This window comes from Orbicella faveolata, unplaced genomic scaffold (genome assembly GCF_042242905.1).
Source record: "Orbicella faveolata isolate gen_17 unplaced genomic scaffold, um_ofav_v1 contig_1, whole genome shotgun sequence".
Classification (NCBI taxonomy): Eukaryota; Metazoa; Cnidaria; class Anthozoa; order Scleractinia; family Merulinidae; genus Orbicella; species Orbicella faveolata.
In genome coordinates, this window is record NW_028301536.1 from 31938089 (window position 1) to 31955219 (window position 17131).

Below are 17131 nucleotides of genomic sequence, written 5' to 3' on the forward strand. Positions count from 1 at the left end.
GAGAACTGTACAAATAATAATTAAGGACAGTAAATGAGTTCTGAATTCTGGCCAAAAGGTCAACTTTAAGTTTACAATGTTTTGGCACTTGTTGAACCCAGTTCAAATGCAAGGCTTAGGTTAGGGTTAGGGCTAGGAGTAGAGTAATGAGATAAGGGTTAGGTGGGGTTACGATTAAGATTAGTGTTAGGCCGGTGAAGATGGGGATAACAATCTTCAAACAATCGTAATGGCTCACCTCTTTTATGTTTAAACAGTTTTCTGCGAACGTGCTGACAACTCTTCCTTGTCTTTACAGAATTAAACAAACTTACATAATGGCTTTTAAGTATATACAAACACGCTGAAAATACATGGTTTTTACAAGTTGAGTGAGTGAGTAAACTATATAAACCAAAAATCGTCCTACTTCAAGGCATTTTCATTTGAGGCTGAATCCAGAACAATCAAGATGGATATCGTGGTAATTTTGCTGCTATCTGCTTTAACGTACTCCGCTGCAAATGGTTTGTACATTGCTGAGTTTGTGTCTCTGAATTCAACTGTTATCTCCCTACCTTCATTTTAAATCACAATTGGTTTACGCTCTTTCGATACTCTTCCAGTTCAGTGACTGGCGTTTTAACTGATCAAACAGGTAAAATAATGAAAAAGAACCTTTCAATTACAAAGGAAATCAAAACACTGAAAACAATACTACTCCACGAGATTCAAGATTTAGAGTGGAAGGCGCAATTTTTCTCAAAGCCACCTGGTCAGTGAAATGTTTTCCTCGATATGAATTTACTAGACGAGGGACTCAGCAATCTTTATAAAGGATTGCCAGGAAGTCGTCGTGCTGCGGAGGTACGAAAGCTCTGAGCCGTCAGGGCTGGGCTTTGGCTAGTTCCAAAAAAAGTATCGCTAAAATCTGTTTAGAATAGTTTTCTTTTTTTTTTTTTTTTTCACCTTTATGAAAGAAATTTTCAAATGCATAACCCGCCCTTGTTAGAGTAACCAGCTGAGGATTCTTAAGTTTAATTAGTGTACAAAACCCAGTATTAATCACTAACAGAGAAAAATGTTCCACGTGCCCACCGACTTATCAGTCTTTTGTAGTAATAACTTACTAATTCTTTCACTCAGATTGCCGTCGTAAGACAGAGAATGGAGACTGCTGTAATTTCCCGTTTGTGTTCGGTGGTAAAACATATCATGATTGCACTACTGATGGATGGGACCGGGAATGGTGCAGTCTGACCGATAATTATGACAATGACGGACAATGGGGAAACTGCGCACCGGCAGGTAGAACATTTGCTTTTGCGCTGATTTCTCTCACTGTAAAATATAATCTTTTAGCATCCTGTTTACATACTCCAAATTTCTTCTCTTTGAGGTTAAAGCCACTTGCTCCTTATAAAAATGTTTCTTATTCGCGTTGCCGGAGCTGAAGGCGTCAGTACAATCGCTTTTCTGATAAGCTCATCTTACAAACTGGTGTTGTATTTGATATAAGCTAGAACACAAGCTGACCTTGGACGATTTTTCTCAAATATATACAAATGTCAAATATTTACAACAGTCAGATTCAGTCGTTTGATGCTACTAAATTACTGTAGCAGTTCTTCCGATGCAAAAATTCCATTTCAAGTGCAAATTGTAGTAAACACATTCCTAGTTCTTTATTGTGATTATTATCATTTCTTTTTCTGCAGTTCCGCCAACTGCTGGTCCCCCGACTCCAGGTAAATCGATAAAACCTTGTTTAAGCAAAAGACATTCCTAGTTTTTAAGCGTGAACATTATTATTTCTTATTTAGCTGGCTGCGGCATCAAGCCCGCTGGTTCTCGTATCGTGGGTGGTACCCAGGCCCAAAAAGACAGCTGGCCATGGCAGGCTCTACTGGCCGGGTCTGGAGGAGGATCACAGTTTTGTGGTGGATCTCTGATTCATGAGCGATGGGTGTTGACTGCTTCTCATTGCGTCGCAGGAACAAGTGCAAGCCGGATTGTTGTGAGGTTTGTGGTTCTACTTAATTCATGATCAGTAGTTTGGCTTGATAGTTCGAGGACTGTTAAGCCAGAAGCGAGTCGCAGGGAAAGTATCCCAGCATTTTATCCGTCGACATCACTTCAGATTCTTTAAGACAAGGGCATGTCTGGGTTGTGCGAGACGTGGTTAAGCGGTAAGCAATGGTTAACAGCTCTTTAATAATCAACTTAATTCCTATCAGGCGAGACCAAATCCACACATCATTTGACGGCTGCTCGCCTTAAGAATTAGCTGATATCGAGGGTTCTGTTCTTAGGACTTGAGTTCATTACAAACATCTTTAATACGTCATTGCACCACAAAAAAAGGATACAAATTACTCACACGAGAGCAGGGAAGGGACCCCCATATAGAAAGAACGGGATTACTCGTCGAAAATTTTCAAAAGAACCTCTACGAGGTACCGAGATCCTATTTTGTTGGCGTGGCTTGAAATGTTTTTCACCCTTAAATAGAACCAATTCTGAAACAATACGTTATCGCCTGTCATATTTTTCTGGTTCAATACCTTAAAAGGAAAAGCTCCTTTTGTGGAGCATTTGAGGCTGAACACTCTAACAGATATTAAAACCTCGATTTTAACCCCTAGAGGGGACTACGAGCACCCTGCCCTTTTTGTATGGGAGTCACCCCCAGAACGAGAGCAGGCCCCAAACTTACCACAATGACGAATCGCTAAGGTTTTAGAACTGCAAGCCATGCGCTTTGCCAGAAGACTTTTACGAGTACGCGCCAAGCGATCAAATGTCCTCGGGGGCGTCAGAAGAAATACCCATCCACTATAAATACTCATGATTAATATAAATCTACTAGCGTCCTATCATGAATGTCGTTCTCTGATAGCTACCCGCTGTAAAAGTCGCCCGACAACTCGCTCTGAGAAGGTTTATAGCTAACTGTAAATTTACCGATGTTTTTCTTCATGAATAATTCATCAGTTGTGGATTGGTCAAGTTGTAAGATTTCAGCAGGGTAATCTGAAGGTCCCCGGTTCGATTCCTGGTGTGGAACCTTTTTATCCCAGTTACTAAAGAATGCTCTATGTTTATATAGATGTTAAAAAATAAAAATGTTCAAGCAATAAAGGTAATGTAATTATACAAGAAAATAAGACGGTGTGGAAATTTGACTGAAATAATTCGTGGAAAGAAAAGAAAAACACTTCTCGAACGTGAAACCCTCGCATATGATTTTTGGCAAAGCTTCGCTTAAAAGCCGCCGTCAAAGTTATCGATGGTTCGAATTCTATGCTCACTTTTGTTGCACACCAAATACAGTCGAACCTCTGGTTGCGACAACCTCTTTCCAAAATGCCAAACGTTCCCAAGTCAAATCACTATATTAGGAACCTCTCGTAAGCGACCGCGACCACTTTTAGAGCTAAAAGTTTGAAATTTTCTTTTGTTTTTAACATCCCGTAAGCGACCACTTGACAGATAATAGAGAGAAAATTGGATAATAAGGTGTTGTATCATGATCGCATTCTTGGGTAGTACAAGAGGCGGAAATGTCTCAATGGGAAATATCGGATTTTTCTCGAATTTGACTTTTCACATTAATAAAAAAGAAACATTTAAAACATGGGGTCAGTCTCTGCAGTTACCATATGCTAATGAGGCAAAATTTTGACCTAATGTGGTCTAAGCTCTCGCAAGCGACCACCTCCCATAAGGGAGCTCCTAGGCTTGACATTTTGGGTGATGGCTTACGGGAGATTCGACTTGTAGCCTCTAATTTGGGAGTACTTCTTCGACTCCAAATTGCTTAAGATCAGTTCATCGCTTTGGCAGCCATTTTGTTCACAATGGTCAGGAAAATATCGACCCTCTCGCGAAATACCATGGTCAGTGGGATTACCACCCCCAAAAGGTCTACTACTCATCGACTGACTGAATGATTGAACGACTAACTGACCGACTGAGTGAGTTATTTCTTCTCCTGCTAATTGCTCTACCTCGCTCTAGCTAGGCTACAACTCGTTAAAAATATGTTGCTCCACTGCATTGCATACGCAAGAAACCGTCTCGAGCCCTGCCGGGTGCACAAGTGTCGATTTTTTGAAATTCATCATCTTATTCATTGCTTTTCGGTAGGTTGGGAGCCTACAAAATAAACGACATTGGACAAGAAATAGAGGTTGAAAAGATCATAATGCATGAGGACTACCATACACCCGTGGGGTTAGCACACGACGTAGCGCTCCTGAAATTGAAGACTCCAGCCCAACTCCGTTCAGGTGTGGGGCTCGTATGCCTCCCAGACTCTGACAATGCCCTGGTACCAGACAAGAGGTGCTACATTACAGGCTGGGGAACATTAGCATCCGGGGGATCTCAACCAGATTACCTTCAGGAAGCGTCAGTACCAATTGTTTCTGATGCCAAATGCAAGGCCTCCTACGGTTCAGACAAGATTCACGAGTCCATGATCTGCGCGGGCTTAGACGCCGGAGGGGTGGATGCCTGTCAGGGTGATAGTGGAGGTCCCATGGTCTGTGAGTTTGGTGGCAAGTGGTACCTGGAGGGAGCCACTAGCTGGGGGTACGGTTGCGCTGCACCAAATTATTATGGCGTCTATGCTAAGGTGCGCAACATGAAAAGCTGGGTCGAGGATAAGATGAACAGCAACTAAAGAAAAAGTAGATTAGTGACGCAGCTGTGAAGAAAAACAACTGTAGACATACCAGGTAGACCAATAAAGACAACGAGAGCATTAATCTATGTCCAAGTGTTTATTAATGTAAGTATTTACAACAAACTTGGGAGGGTCTCAATGGGGTTAACCGTTAACCTTCAAACGGACCAGAAAATTAAGAATTTGGCGTGAAAATTGGAACTTTTTAACCGTTAGCCATAAAATATGTTAACCGTGAAACAATTAAGCTCCGAAAGTAAAAGTCTCAAGATCTCTTGTCAAGACCTTTTTGTGTCTTGTCTTTTGACTTGGTAGTAAAGGGAAAAGCCCGGAGACCTAGTACTAGCTATATCTATCCCAGAATGAACCTAAGACCTTAAATATCTTTTACAGAAAACAAATACATTTTGGACATTTTTAAACAATACAAATTCATATTTAACTGTTTAAAACATTTAACTGTTTAAGATAATGGCTATTAACTTCGAAGATATCTGTTAACCATAAGCCGTAAGAAAGCCAAATTAAAACATTTAACAATTATTCCACTGGCGCCCGTTGAATATATGAGAAAGTAGACAGTATATAACCATCAAATATCCAACAAACGCGAGTGGAATAATTGTTTTATTAAAAACGCTGCCAATATATAGAAAACTAGACCAAAATAGAAATGAAAACGCCCAAAAAAATCAAGCGCACGCTTGCCATATTTGTAGAGAGTGGCAAATAAACAATAGCCTCCATTTGACGCGGCAATATGCTCACGGGATATTTGTCCTTGGACATGATCCGATACGATCAGATAATGTCCAAGGAGAAATATCCAAGCATATTTTCGCGCCAAATGGAGGCTATTGTGTTTACTAACCCTCAATTATCTCGCAACACCAACACGGTACATGAAGGAATTTGATTTCCGGGTAAAATATCTTATGGCCTCATGAGGAAGAATTCTTTGGGAAGAATCTAGTTTTACACTAAATTCATTTTTTTGTTATCTGCGGAAATTGAATTAAAGACGCGTAGTTTAAATTTTCGTAACGCTGCAATCTTGTCAGGATAAAATAATATTCAGTTCACTTTGGTTACGTATCAGGAGAGTTTGATCGAGCCATGGCTGGTATTTGGGTGAGACATAGTCCAAACGAACCTCATATGCTTTATAAGCCAAAAAAGATACGATAAGAAGCTATTTACCGTATCAAAATTTGGCCAGGTGACTGTAGAGTTTTCAAGCCACTTAGACACGCCACAAAGGCTAAAAGACATCCTTCTAATCGGAGCAGCTTGCTACACCTTCGCTTGCTGTTCTCCCGCTCACACGTACTCCACAATTCCCGGATGTACATGCACTTGTCGGTACAACCGCTGTCCTAATACACTACAGTGACTATTAAAGTCTTATTTCGTAGAATTTGTTCGCGATTGTCAGTTTTTCGGAGGTTATGAGCCCATACGATATATCTAGAGCGATTTAATGAATGGGCGAAGTTCTTTCATTAAAAACAGCAAAATTCATAATTCATAATTCAAACTTTCATAAAAGCATGCCTGTCAAAATCGATTGGCATAGAATCATTAAGTCCCTTGACCAATCATATGTCATAAAAATGGCACCCAGTTTCCTGCATCACAACTTTTAACCCGAACTCGATTGTTTCAACGCTGAACCTTCTCCAGACTTTTGCAGAGCATATGGAGACCTGAACACTCACTAATTACATTTTTAGGTCAAGATCACTCCATAACATTTTTGGGAAGTGACAGCGCACCATAGCCATTGTACTTTCATGTAAACATAGTGCTGATTGAGAGAAAAATATATTGAAGAACTCTCATACATTTTTAGTCAATCCTAAAATAACACTCAATAATATTTATTGATAATTGTAAATGAGTTACGCTGTTTTGCCATTAGCGACTGCTGAACACAAATTTAAAAACGAGCAGTTACAAGAGCCTTGCTCCAAAGGTTTTTCTCTGGGTTCTCCGGTTTTCCTCCCTCCACAATAACCAAAATCTCCAAATTCCAATTCGACCAGGATAGAGGACCCCTCAAGAAAGCCAGCTGAGGGTGATGTGGCTTCTCCTCTTAACATTCTAATTTATATAATTGATTTATTTATTTATTACTTTGCCTCCTTTGCACAAATGGCCATTGCAGCAGCTGATGTCAAATTTGGTGATCTTCACAGCGGGATTATCAGACTTGCGCAAGTCAGATGAATCAATATTACGCTGGGATGAAACAGTGCAATGTTTGGCGTGGAACGACACTGATACGTCGTAACTTTTTCCCTCTACCACAATTTTGCCACATCAGTCTGCAGCTTACACGCACGTCACCTTTTTTTCTACGGTTCACTATTCGGAAATTCAACAATTTCCGGATTTCTTGAAATTTTTCCACGAAATTTCCGTAACATTTGTCTCCGTTTCGAAATTTTCAGAATATTTGGTTGAATGGAAAGCGCTCTGCATGCACTGATCGGAAAATGGAATAACAAAATTGTCAGCTCACATTATGAAATGGGGCAAGCACAAAAATTTGGTTCGTGTACAATTTCGTGTTATTGATGGAGTTTATTAGTATAAGCATTATGTTCTACATTTGGAAGTAAAAGGCAGGTGACAGGAACTGAGGTGTGCATATGTAATGAATGATGTAGCCTGTCTAGATCTGTTTGCATATGAATTATGTATTTCTATAAACCACTGGATGTAACTTCTCAAATCAATAAAAATGTATAGAATGCCAAAAAAAAGGACGCAAAGATTTTACTGAAAGGCTTCTTGCCATATCAGAGTTGCAGCCTATAGCATTTGAACAACTCAACCTTGATTTCGTAAGCTTACATAATAGCCGGGATATTCTTAAGATTCTGTGTGGCCTGTTTACAACCTAAGTTCCAAGGGCTTTGTTCTAAGAACAGTTAGTTTAAAGACACCAAGTATATGATTGGCTTTACGTTCACAAAAATGGAGCTCCTCCTAGGCAGAAAAAAATCTATGTTTTACTGAAAACTGAGCCTTAACGACTTAATTAACCGTCAGGAAAATACATCAAAGATGCTTGGTGCAATGGAAAGCGCACATCCCACGAGGTGATTATATCGGCAAAAATCTGAGTTTCTCGAACAGTCAGAATGCTAGATTCCTAGATTCACCTCTGGAAAATATACTTCGATTTAATATCGTGTAAAATTTTTGATCGTTTCCTCATACTGTCAGCGCACAATAAATTTAGTTTATTTTGCCCTTTCTACTCTCTTTTCACTGAACTTTATTTTTTACAATACTGTATTCACATCGTCGAGTGGAGAAAAACAAATACAAATAAAAGAGCAAAATGTCGGCTATTAGTGTGTTGCTCGCGCGTGTTTCGTTACAATGGAGAATAATTTCCACTAAATAGTGCCTAGCCTTTTAACTTTGCCGACAGAGTCATGTAAGCGATGGGTCGGTGGGAAAATAAAAAGCATTGAAAGGTTTTAACTCTACCGGAGTAGTGTAGGCAACCTTCTCCATTGGTACAAGGTACAAGCAGTAATTTAACACAGCTTAACAAGCTCTCTTAGCTGGAAAGACCCATCTTTAGTTTGAATATTTGATCACAGAATAGATCGATGAAATCAAGTAATAAAAGTACTAGAAACCTGTATGATCTGTTGTTAGTAGTAAATATTGCCTGAAAAAAACCTGTTACTCCTGAGAAATAATAAAATAAATTTATATGGTGCCAATATTATAAACAAGCTTTTTTTAAAGCTTTAGGGTGGTTATTATAGGGTGGGTTGAGCTAGAAACAAAGCGAAAACGACATAAATGTACTTAAGTCTAAATAATCTAGTACCTAAACATTTGAGTGACTATTTCACAAGAAATTATAACGTGCATAACTACAATAATTGCAGAAGAACAGATTTGCACCTGTCCAAAACTAAACTTAGCCTGGCAAAACGAACTTTTAGATATTCGGGCTCAGCCTTTTTTAACCTCTTACCCCGTAGCATTCAAAACGCCGAGACACTTTCTTCTTTCAAAGTTTCAATTGACGCCTACAATTTTTAAATTATATAGGAACTAGATTTTTATAAATTATTGCATGCTCGTTTATACTCTATACTTTTAATTATTACTTGTATTTTTTAAATTTTATCTTGTATTTTTAAATTATCACGATGTGTTGTATTTTTAATGATTATATTTTTAGTCCAGGGCCCCTCTGGATATCAGCCTCGACGCTGAATGGGCCACCCTGGCTAAATAACGTTTACCTTTACCTTTACCTTTAAAGTGTTGTGCATCAAACGAAAGCCATAGGAAACTAACATGCAGGTGTTTTTCAGCCTCTGCGCAACGGAAAATTATTTTATACGGAAAATCATTTTACAGAATTGAGGTAGACTGAAACCACTGAGAAAATATGCTCTTTACAGTATCTAACACAAAATAGGGCGACAAGATCAGCTATTGCTTATGACTTACGTTGTGCTGGTTGAGAAATAAATACTGTTTTTCTAGTGATCCCACCGTAGGATAATAAATCGTTACCATTCTACAGCGATTTAATTCTCTTTTACATTAAGTATAGCAGAATGCATATCAGGCAAAAGCTGTAATAATATATTGAAGCTGAAATTAAATGAAAGACTTAAATGCGATGAGGATCTGGATGGGAGTACTCGAGTCTCAGATATCAGTTTGACGTTTGAGTCTGTTTCTCAGTTACTATCCGTAAATTTTGCAGATCTTTCATGTCAGCTAGCGCTATCAGTTAAAAAGAAGGGCCGCTCACTTTCTCAACTGATAGTGAAAATTTTGACCAATTCTCAGCTGTCATTTAAGCCCCATTCAAACCATTTGCCTCTTTCTAGCGATCAATGCGATGTTCTCTCATTCACTGCGGAGATTTTTGGCAATCGTCATTTAAACAAAGACTGACGCAACTATGGAGTTGTCAGGAAATGGGATGATGATATTGGTTCACTGGGCGTTTTTAGGCTTTTGGCATCGCTGCAAAAGGTACTAGACGTAAGTCTATTTATTTTCTCTTTTGATTCGCACATAATTTTTCCCCTGAAATTAATCTGCATCTTTCTGGTTGAGCCACGTTTATCCTTGCTGACCAAGTGTTGTAGTGAATAAAAAGCCTTGGTTCTAGCATGATCTAAACTTTACCTCGAGACCGACAAATGGGGCACTATAATGAAACCTAACATGACTCATCATTTGTTTCACCGATGCGAAACTAAATGTAATAAGTTAGCTTGGTTAAAACTACTTATGATATAAATGCACTGAACCTACGAAAACGGTGCTATAATTTACTACTTAGTCTAGCAGGGGGTTTCCAATTCAGTAGAAGTGTCTTAAAAAACTGTTAAGATTGATTGCAATTCGCTCCAAAAGCACAATTTTCTTCAACTTCCTCTAACAATGACAACAATTAACTCTTATCTTTATCGTGGTGTACTACCTCAGCATTTTGTGTGTGAGCGAAGGCATTCAATGATAATTCTAGCACTGTTCTAAGCAAAAAACCAACAAAAATCACCCGGCACGGTGTAGCTTTATCATTGACTTGGATAAAATGAATGAAGACCTCGGGATCATTTTTGCTACAAGTTTCCGTTCCACGATTGAAATTTTCCAAAAAAAAACAAGTGCATACACAAGCTAAACATGGACAAAATATATCGTACACAATGTACATAGTACAATGCTAAATGTACTTCGATTTAAATATCTGCTTTCAGAAATGATTTCAGATTAGTCTTTTCTCTTCCCACCTTTTAAGCCCGCGTTTACCAAAACAATTTCGCTTTTACCTATTTAAACATTTCATCTTTTGTTGACATTTAGCTAGGAACATTTCGAGCACTTAAAAATTTTAACAAATGGAAGAAAATGTCATCAAAGAAATGAATTTTGACTGAAAATGTCTGCAGTGGGTAGCTGTCTACATAGTAGCTATAGTTGTAACATTTTAAGAAAGTTAACCTTTTTAGCCGAGTTTATGTGCTTTAGCTACAACTGTAATTAAGCTCAAAACTTTGTAGCCAACGGCAATCTTGTTGATCAAGAAAGAAAATGATGTAATTCTCTGTAGCGCAGTATTTCTCAATCGTCAGACTCCCGATTGCTTAAAAAGCTATTTTTCCGCGAAGGTGCTGTGCAAATAGTCAATAAGCGCATTATTTATCAAGGTCTATCGAAGGCGGTACTGTTTTCATGTCTAATGGCCTATCAGGCTGGTACTTATCTACAGTCTCCAGGTAAACAAACTTAAGAGCTGTGTACTTAAAGTGTATACGGCTCATACCTTGGTATTGGACCTAAATTTTCTGATAATGCAAGTTAGGAGCTTGATCAATTCGTGTCGTGTATTTCATGTGCGCATGCAGGACAGAAAAGATACTACTCGCTAGGTGATTAAAATTTAACAATTGTCATTGATAGGAAAAACATGGACGAGCCTCTTTATCGTGTGGATACCAAAGATTTTTTTCTCAGGATTCGGGTCGACCGGAGAACAACACGTTGCCCAACATAGAATCCCGGGCGGTGAAGCCTCGAGAAAAATCTCTTGGGTCACTATAAAGACTTGACAAAAAAAACGGAGAACGCGCATGAAAAGCCAGTAGCACCCACGATATAAGAGCCTTGGAGCATCGTCTCTCCATCTGGATTGACTGAATAACTTGCATAACTGGACATACATTTTTAAATGACTTGGTGCTGTACTGAATATTTTTGAATTGATGCTCTATCAACTCCCCGTCCACTTCATCTCCATCATACCCTAAATCTGTTCCAATTTGCTATCACCTATTCCCACCTTAATAAAGAAAAATATAGTAAACTGCTTCAAAGACGATCAGGATCAGATGACCAAACCAATGAGCTGTAGTCTAGATATTCTACGAATGAATGTTGCGTAAGAAGCGTACAGGAGTAGTGTTTTAGGAAACATCGCATGAACTCTTCTTCTTTATTTACTTAAGACAAGTTGAGATGTATCAATAAGTGAAACTTCGTGCCTGTCCGTATGTTGAATAAAGTTTCCCTAAAAGCTAGTGCCAGGATGTAAACAAGACAAATTATAAAGGGACATAGAATAATTGTTAAATGGACCTTCATTTAAATAGCTGTCTACATAAATTATTTTACATTTTATGCGTTTAAATACCGAAAATGTTTTTAAAGATGTTTTATGTCTTACTCTAAAAAAATTGTAAAGTGCTTTTGCTTTTATTATTATTTTTTTGGCACTTCCTTTATGAGTCATTTAAAATTCGTAAAGCTGTACAAATAATAATGGAAGATATATCTAGAAAATAAAACGTAACTGAGATGAAAAAATGAGTTTTGAATTCGTGTTAAAACGTTTCCTTAGTGAAAGCGTACTGTTAACCCAGTTCAAGTGTTTCAACCTAAGTATATGGGCCTTTAGAAAACTTGAGGGTGGAGAGGGATAACAATCTTCAAACAGTTGTAATGGTTCACCTCTTTTATGTCTAAACAGTTTTCTGCGAACGTGCTGACAACTCTTCGTTCTGTTCACAGAATTAAACAAACTTACATAATGGCTTTTAAGTGTATATAAACACGCTGAAAATACATGGTTATTACAAGTTGAGTGAGTGATCATGAGTAAACTATATAAACCAACAATCTTCCTACTTCAAGGTATTTTCAGTTGAGGCTGAATCCAGAACTGACTCAAGATGAATATCGTGGTAATTTTGCTGCTATCTGCTTTGACGTACACCGCTGCAAATGGTTTGTACATTGCTGAGTTTGAGTCTCTGTATCCAGTTGCTATCTCCCTTCATTTTAGATTCACAATTTGGTATAAGAAATCTCTTCCATAGGTTGACTTAGTAGTCAAGGGATTAAATGTACTTTTGGAAAGGTTGATCTCTTTCGGCAATTACCGGCAATGTGCCTAAACAGGGAAACATTTGTGAGGAAGCAGTGGTGGTACAGAGTAACGAAACTTCTGAGCTCAAGGCTTGGCTTTGACTAGTTTCAACCAAAATGTCCCTAAAATTTGTTTAGAATATTTTACCATTCTTAATTTAAATCACTTGTTGCTTATTAACAAATTATAATCGGTCCTCGGAAATAGACGCAGAAGCTCATCTTATAATTTGGCTTTGTAGTTCACTTAGAAAACAATCTTACTTGGAAGATTCTTAACAAATATATACGGTTGGATCATGTCAGTCGTTTTGAGTCTATTAAATTACTGCAGCAGCACTCCTGATGCAAAAGTTCCATCTGCAAATTGTAGTAAACACATTCCTAGTTGTTTAATGTGATTGTTATTTCTTTTTTCAGCAATTCCGCCACCTGTTCTTCCTCAGACTCCGGGTAAATCGAAAAAACCTTCTTTTAGCGAAACTTCCAAGATTTAAATTTCGAAAGCAATGGCCAAAGCTCAAAATAGTACCAATCAATGATAGAATAATAAAGATCAAGATGTTAAAATTATACTAAATCGGTTTGTTAGCGCAGGCTATATATTTAAAAAACGTATTCGTTAAGGCGAACTCACTTTCTCTTCTGTCACTAGGCGTAAGCTGCGGTACCCGACCCTTTGGTTCTCGTATCGTGGGTGGTACCCAGGCCCAAAAAGACAGCTGGCCATGGCAGGCTCTACTGGCCGGGTCTGGAGGAGGATCACAGTTTTGTGGTGGATCTCTGATTCATGAGCGATGGGTGTTGACTGCTTCTCATTGCGTCGCAGGAACAAGTGCAAGCCGGATTGTTGTGAGGTTTGTGATTCTACTTAATTCATGATCAGTAGTTTGGCTTGATAGTTCGAGGACTGTTAAGCCAGAAGCGAGTCGCAGGGAAAGTATCACAGCATTTTATCCGTCGACATCACTTCAGATTCTTTAAGACAAGCGCATGTCTGGGTTGTGCGAGGCGCGGTTAAGCGCTAAGCAATGGTTAATAGCTCTTCAATAATCAACTTAATTGCTATCAGACGAGACCAAATCCACACATTATTTGACGCCTGCTCGCCTTATGAATTAGCTGATATCGAGGGTTCTGTTCTTAGGATTTGAGTTCATTCCAAAGATCTTCATTACGTCATTGCACTATAAAAAGAGGAGACAAATTACAAATTACTCGCACGAGAGCGGGGAGGGGACTCCCATATAAAAAGGACGGGATTGCTCGTCGGAAATTTTCAAGAGAACCCTTGAGAGGTACTAAGATCCTATTTTGTTGGCGTGGCTTGAAAAGTTTTTCACCCTTAAATAGTACCAATTCTGAAACAATACGTTATCGCCTGTCTTATTTTTTTTTGGCTCAATACCCTGAAAGGAAAAGCTGCCTTTGTGGAGCATTTGAGGCTGGATACCCTAACAGATACTAAAACCTCGTTTTTAACCCCTAGAGGGGACTACGAGCACCCTGCCCTTTTTATATGGGAGTCACCCCAGGAAGAGAGCAGGCCCCAAACTTACCACAATGACGAATCGCTAAGGTTTTAGAACTGCAAGCCATGCGCTTTGCCAGAAGACTTTCACGAGTACGCGCCAAGCGATCAAATGTCCTCGGGGACGTCAGAAGAAATACCCGTCCCCTATAAATACTCATGACTAATATAAATCTACTAGCGTCCTATCATGAATGTCATTCTTTGATAGCTACCCGCTGTAGAAGTCGCCCGGCAACTCGCTCTAAGAAGGTTTATAGCTAACTGTGAATTTACACGATGTTTTTCTTCATGAATAATTCATCAGTTGTAGATTGGACAAGATTTCAGCAGGGTAATCTGAAGGTCCCCGGTTCGATTCCTGGTGTAGAACCTTTTTCATCCGAGATACTAAAGAATGCTCTATGTTTATATAGATGTTAAAAAATAAAAATGTCAAGCAATAAAGGTAATGTAATTATACAAGAGAATAAGACGGTGTGGAAATTTGACTGAAATAATTCGTGGAAAGAAAAGAAAAACACTTCTCGAACGTGAAACCCTCGCATGTGATTTTTGGCAAAGCTTCGGCTAAAAGCCGCCGTCAAAGTTATCATGGATCGAATTATACACCCAACTTTGTTGCACACCAAATGCAGTCGAACCTCTGGTTGCGACAACCTCTTTCCAAAATACCAAACGTTCCCAAGTCAAATCACTATATTAGGAACCTCTCGTAAGCGACCGCGACCACTTTTAGAGCTAAAAGTTTGAAATTTTCTTTTGTTTTTAACATCCCGTAAGCGACCACTTGACAGACAATAGAGAGAAAATTGGATAATAAGGTGTTGTATCATGATCGCATTCTTGGGTAGTACAAGAGACGGAAATTTCTCAATGGGAAATATCGGATTTTTTCTCGAATTTGACTTTTCACATTAATAAAAAAAAAAATTTAAAACATAGGGTCAGTCTCTGCAGTTACCATATGCTAATGAGGCAAAATTTTGACCCAATGTGGTCTAAGCTCTCGCAAGCGACCACCTCCCATAAGGGACCTCCTAGGCTTGACATTTTGGGTGATGGCTTACGGGAGATTCGACTTGTCGCCTCTAATTTGGGAGCGCTTCTTCTACTCCAAATTACTTAAGATCAGTTCATCGCTTTGGCAGCCATTTTGTTCACAATGGTCAGGAAAATATCGCCCCTCTCGCGAAATACCTTGATCAGCGGGATTACCACCCCCAAAAGGTCTTCTACTCATCGACTGACTAACTATTGAACGACTAACTGACGACTGAGTGAGTTATTTCTTTCCCGGCTAACTGCAGTACCTCGCTCTAGCTAGGCTATAACTCGTTAAAAATATGTTGCTCCACTGCATTGCATCCGAAAGAAACCGTCTCGAGCCCTGCCGGGTGCACAAGTGTCGATTTTTCGAAATTCATTATCTTATTTATTGCTTTTCGGTAGGTTGGGTGCCTACAAAATAAACGACATTGGACAAGAAATAGAGGTTGAAAAGATCATAATGCATGAGGACTACCATACACCCGTGAGGTTTGCACACGACATAGCGCTCCTAAAATTGAGGAGTCCAGCCCAACTCCGTTCAGGTGTGGGGCTCGTATGCCTCCCAGACTCGGGCAATGCCCTGGTACCAGACAAGAGGTGCTACATTACAGGCTGGGGAACATTATCATCAGGGGGATCCCAACCATATTACCTTCAGGAAGCGTCAGTACCAATTGTTTCTGATGCCAAATGCAAGCACTCCTACGGGTCAAACAGGATTCACGAGTCCATGATCTGCGCGGGCTTAGACGCCGGAGGGGTGGATGCCTGTCAGGGTGATAGTGGAGGTCCCATGGTCTGTGAGTTTGGTGGCAAGTGGTACCTGGAGGGAGCCACTAGCTGGGGGTACGGTTGCGCTGCACCAAATTATTATGGCGTCTATGCTAAGGTGCGCGACATGAAAAGCTGGGTCGAGGATAAGATGAACAGCAACTAAAGAAAAAGTAGATTAGTGACGCAGCTGTGAAGAAAAACAAATGTAGACATACCAGGTAGACCAATAAAGACAACGAGAGCATTATTTCTATGTCCAAGTGTTTATTAATGTAAGTATTTACCACAAACTTTGGAGGGTCTCAATGGGGTTGACCGTTAACCTTAAAACAGGCCAAAAAATTAACAGTTAGGCGTGAAAATTAGAATTTTAACCGTTAGCCATAAAATTTCTTAACCGCAAAACAATTATGCTCCGAAAGTAAAAGTCTCAAGATCTCTTGTCAAGACCTTTTTGTGTCTTGTCTTTTGACTTGGTAGTAAAGGGAAAAGCTCGGACACCTAGTACTAGCTATATCTATCCCAGAATGGACCTAAGACCTTAAATATCTTTTACAGAAAACAAATAAATTTTGGACTTTTTTAAACAATGAAAACTCATATTTAACTGTTTAAAACAAATGACTGATTAAGACAATGGCCATTAAGTTCGAGGATTTCTGTTAACTGTTAGGAACTAAAGTAACCGTAGGCCGTAAGAAAGCCAAAACATTTAACAATTATTCCACTGGCGCGCGTTGGATATGAGAAAGTAGACAGTATATAACCATCAAATATCCAACAAACGCGAGTGGAATAATTGCTTTATTAAAAACGCTCCCAAAATATAGAAAACTAGACCAAAATAGAAATGGAAACGCCCAAAAAAATCAAGGGCACGCTTGCCATATTTGTAGAGAGTGGCAAATAAACAATAGTCTGCATTTGACGCGGCAAGATGCTCGCGGGATATTTGTCCGCGGACATGATCTGTTACTGTCAGATAATGTCCAAGGACAAATATCCAAGCATATTTTCGCGCCAAATGGAGGCTATTGTGTTTATTAACCCTCAAATATCTCGCAACACCAACACGGTACATGAAGGAATTTGATTTGCGGGTAAAATATCTAATGGTCTCATAAGGAAGAATTCTTTGGGAAGAATCTAGTTTTAAACTAAATTCATTTTTTGTT

General features: G+C 39.1%; 2 protein-coding genes across 3 annotated transcripts; both read left to right on the plus strand.

The window, feature by feature from the left end:
- The first annotated feature begins 398 nt into the window (after positions 1-398).
- LOC149118779 (trypsin-1-like) lies at positions 399-4751 on the plus strand. Of its 2 annotated transcripts, XM_089272555.1 has the most exons (5): positions 399-506; positions 1126-1287; positions 1698-1727; positions 1803-2001; positions 4129-4751. In XM_089272555.1, the coding sequence occupies exons 1-5, from the start codon at positions 452-454 to the stop codon at positions 4664-4666; spliced, it is 984 nt and encodes a 327-aa protein (XP_089128681.1). In that variant the 5' UTR covers positions 399-451; the 3' UTR covers positions 4667-4751. The 2 variants fall into 2 exon arrangements, with proteins under 2 accessions (XP_089128681.1, XP_089128688.1); XM_089272562.1 differs by lacking the exon at positions 1698-1727.
- Positions 4752-12307: 7556 nt separating this feature from the next.
- On the plus strand, positions 12308-16203 carry LOC149118780 (CUB and peptidase domain-containing protein 1-like). The gene is made up of 3 exons (XM_089272567.1): positions 12308-12457; positions 13254-13455; positions 15582-16203. Exons 1-3 carry the CDS (start codon positions 12403-12405, stop codon positions 16117-16119), a joined length of 795 nt encoding a protein of 264 aa, XP_089128693.1. The 5' UTR covers positions 12308-12402; the 3' UTR covers positions 16120-16203.
- Positions 16204-17131: the final 928 nt, after the last annotated feature.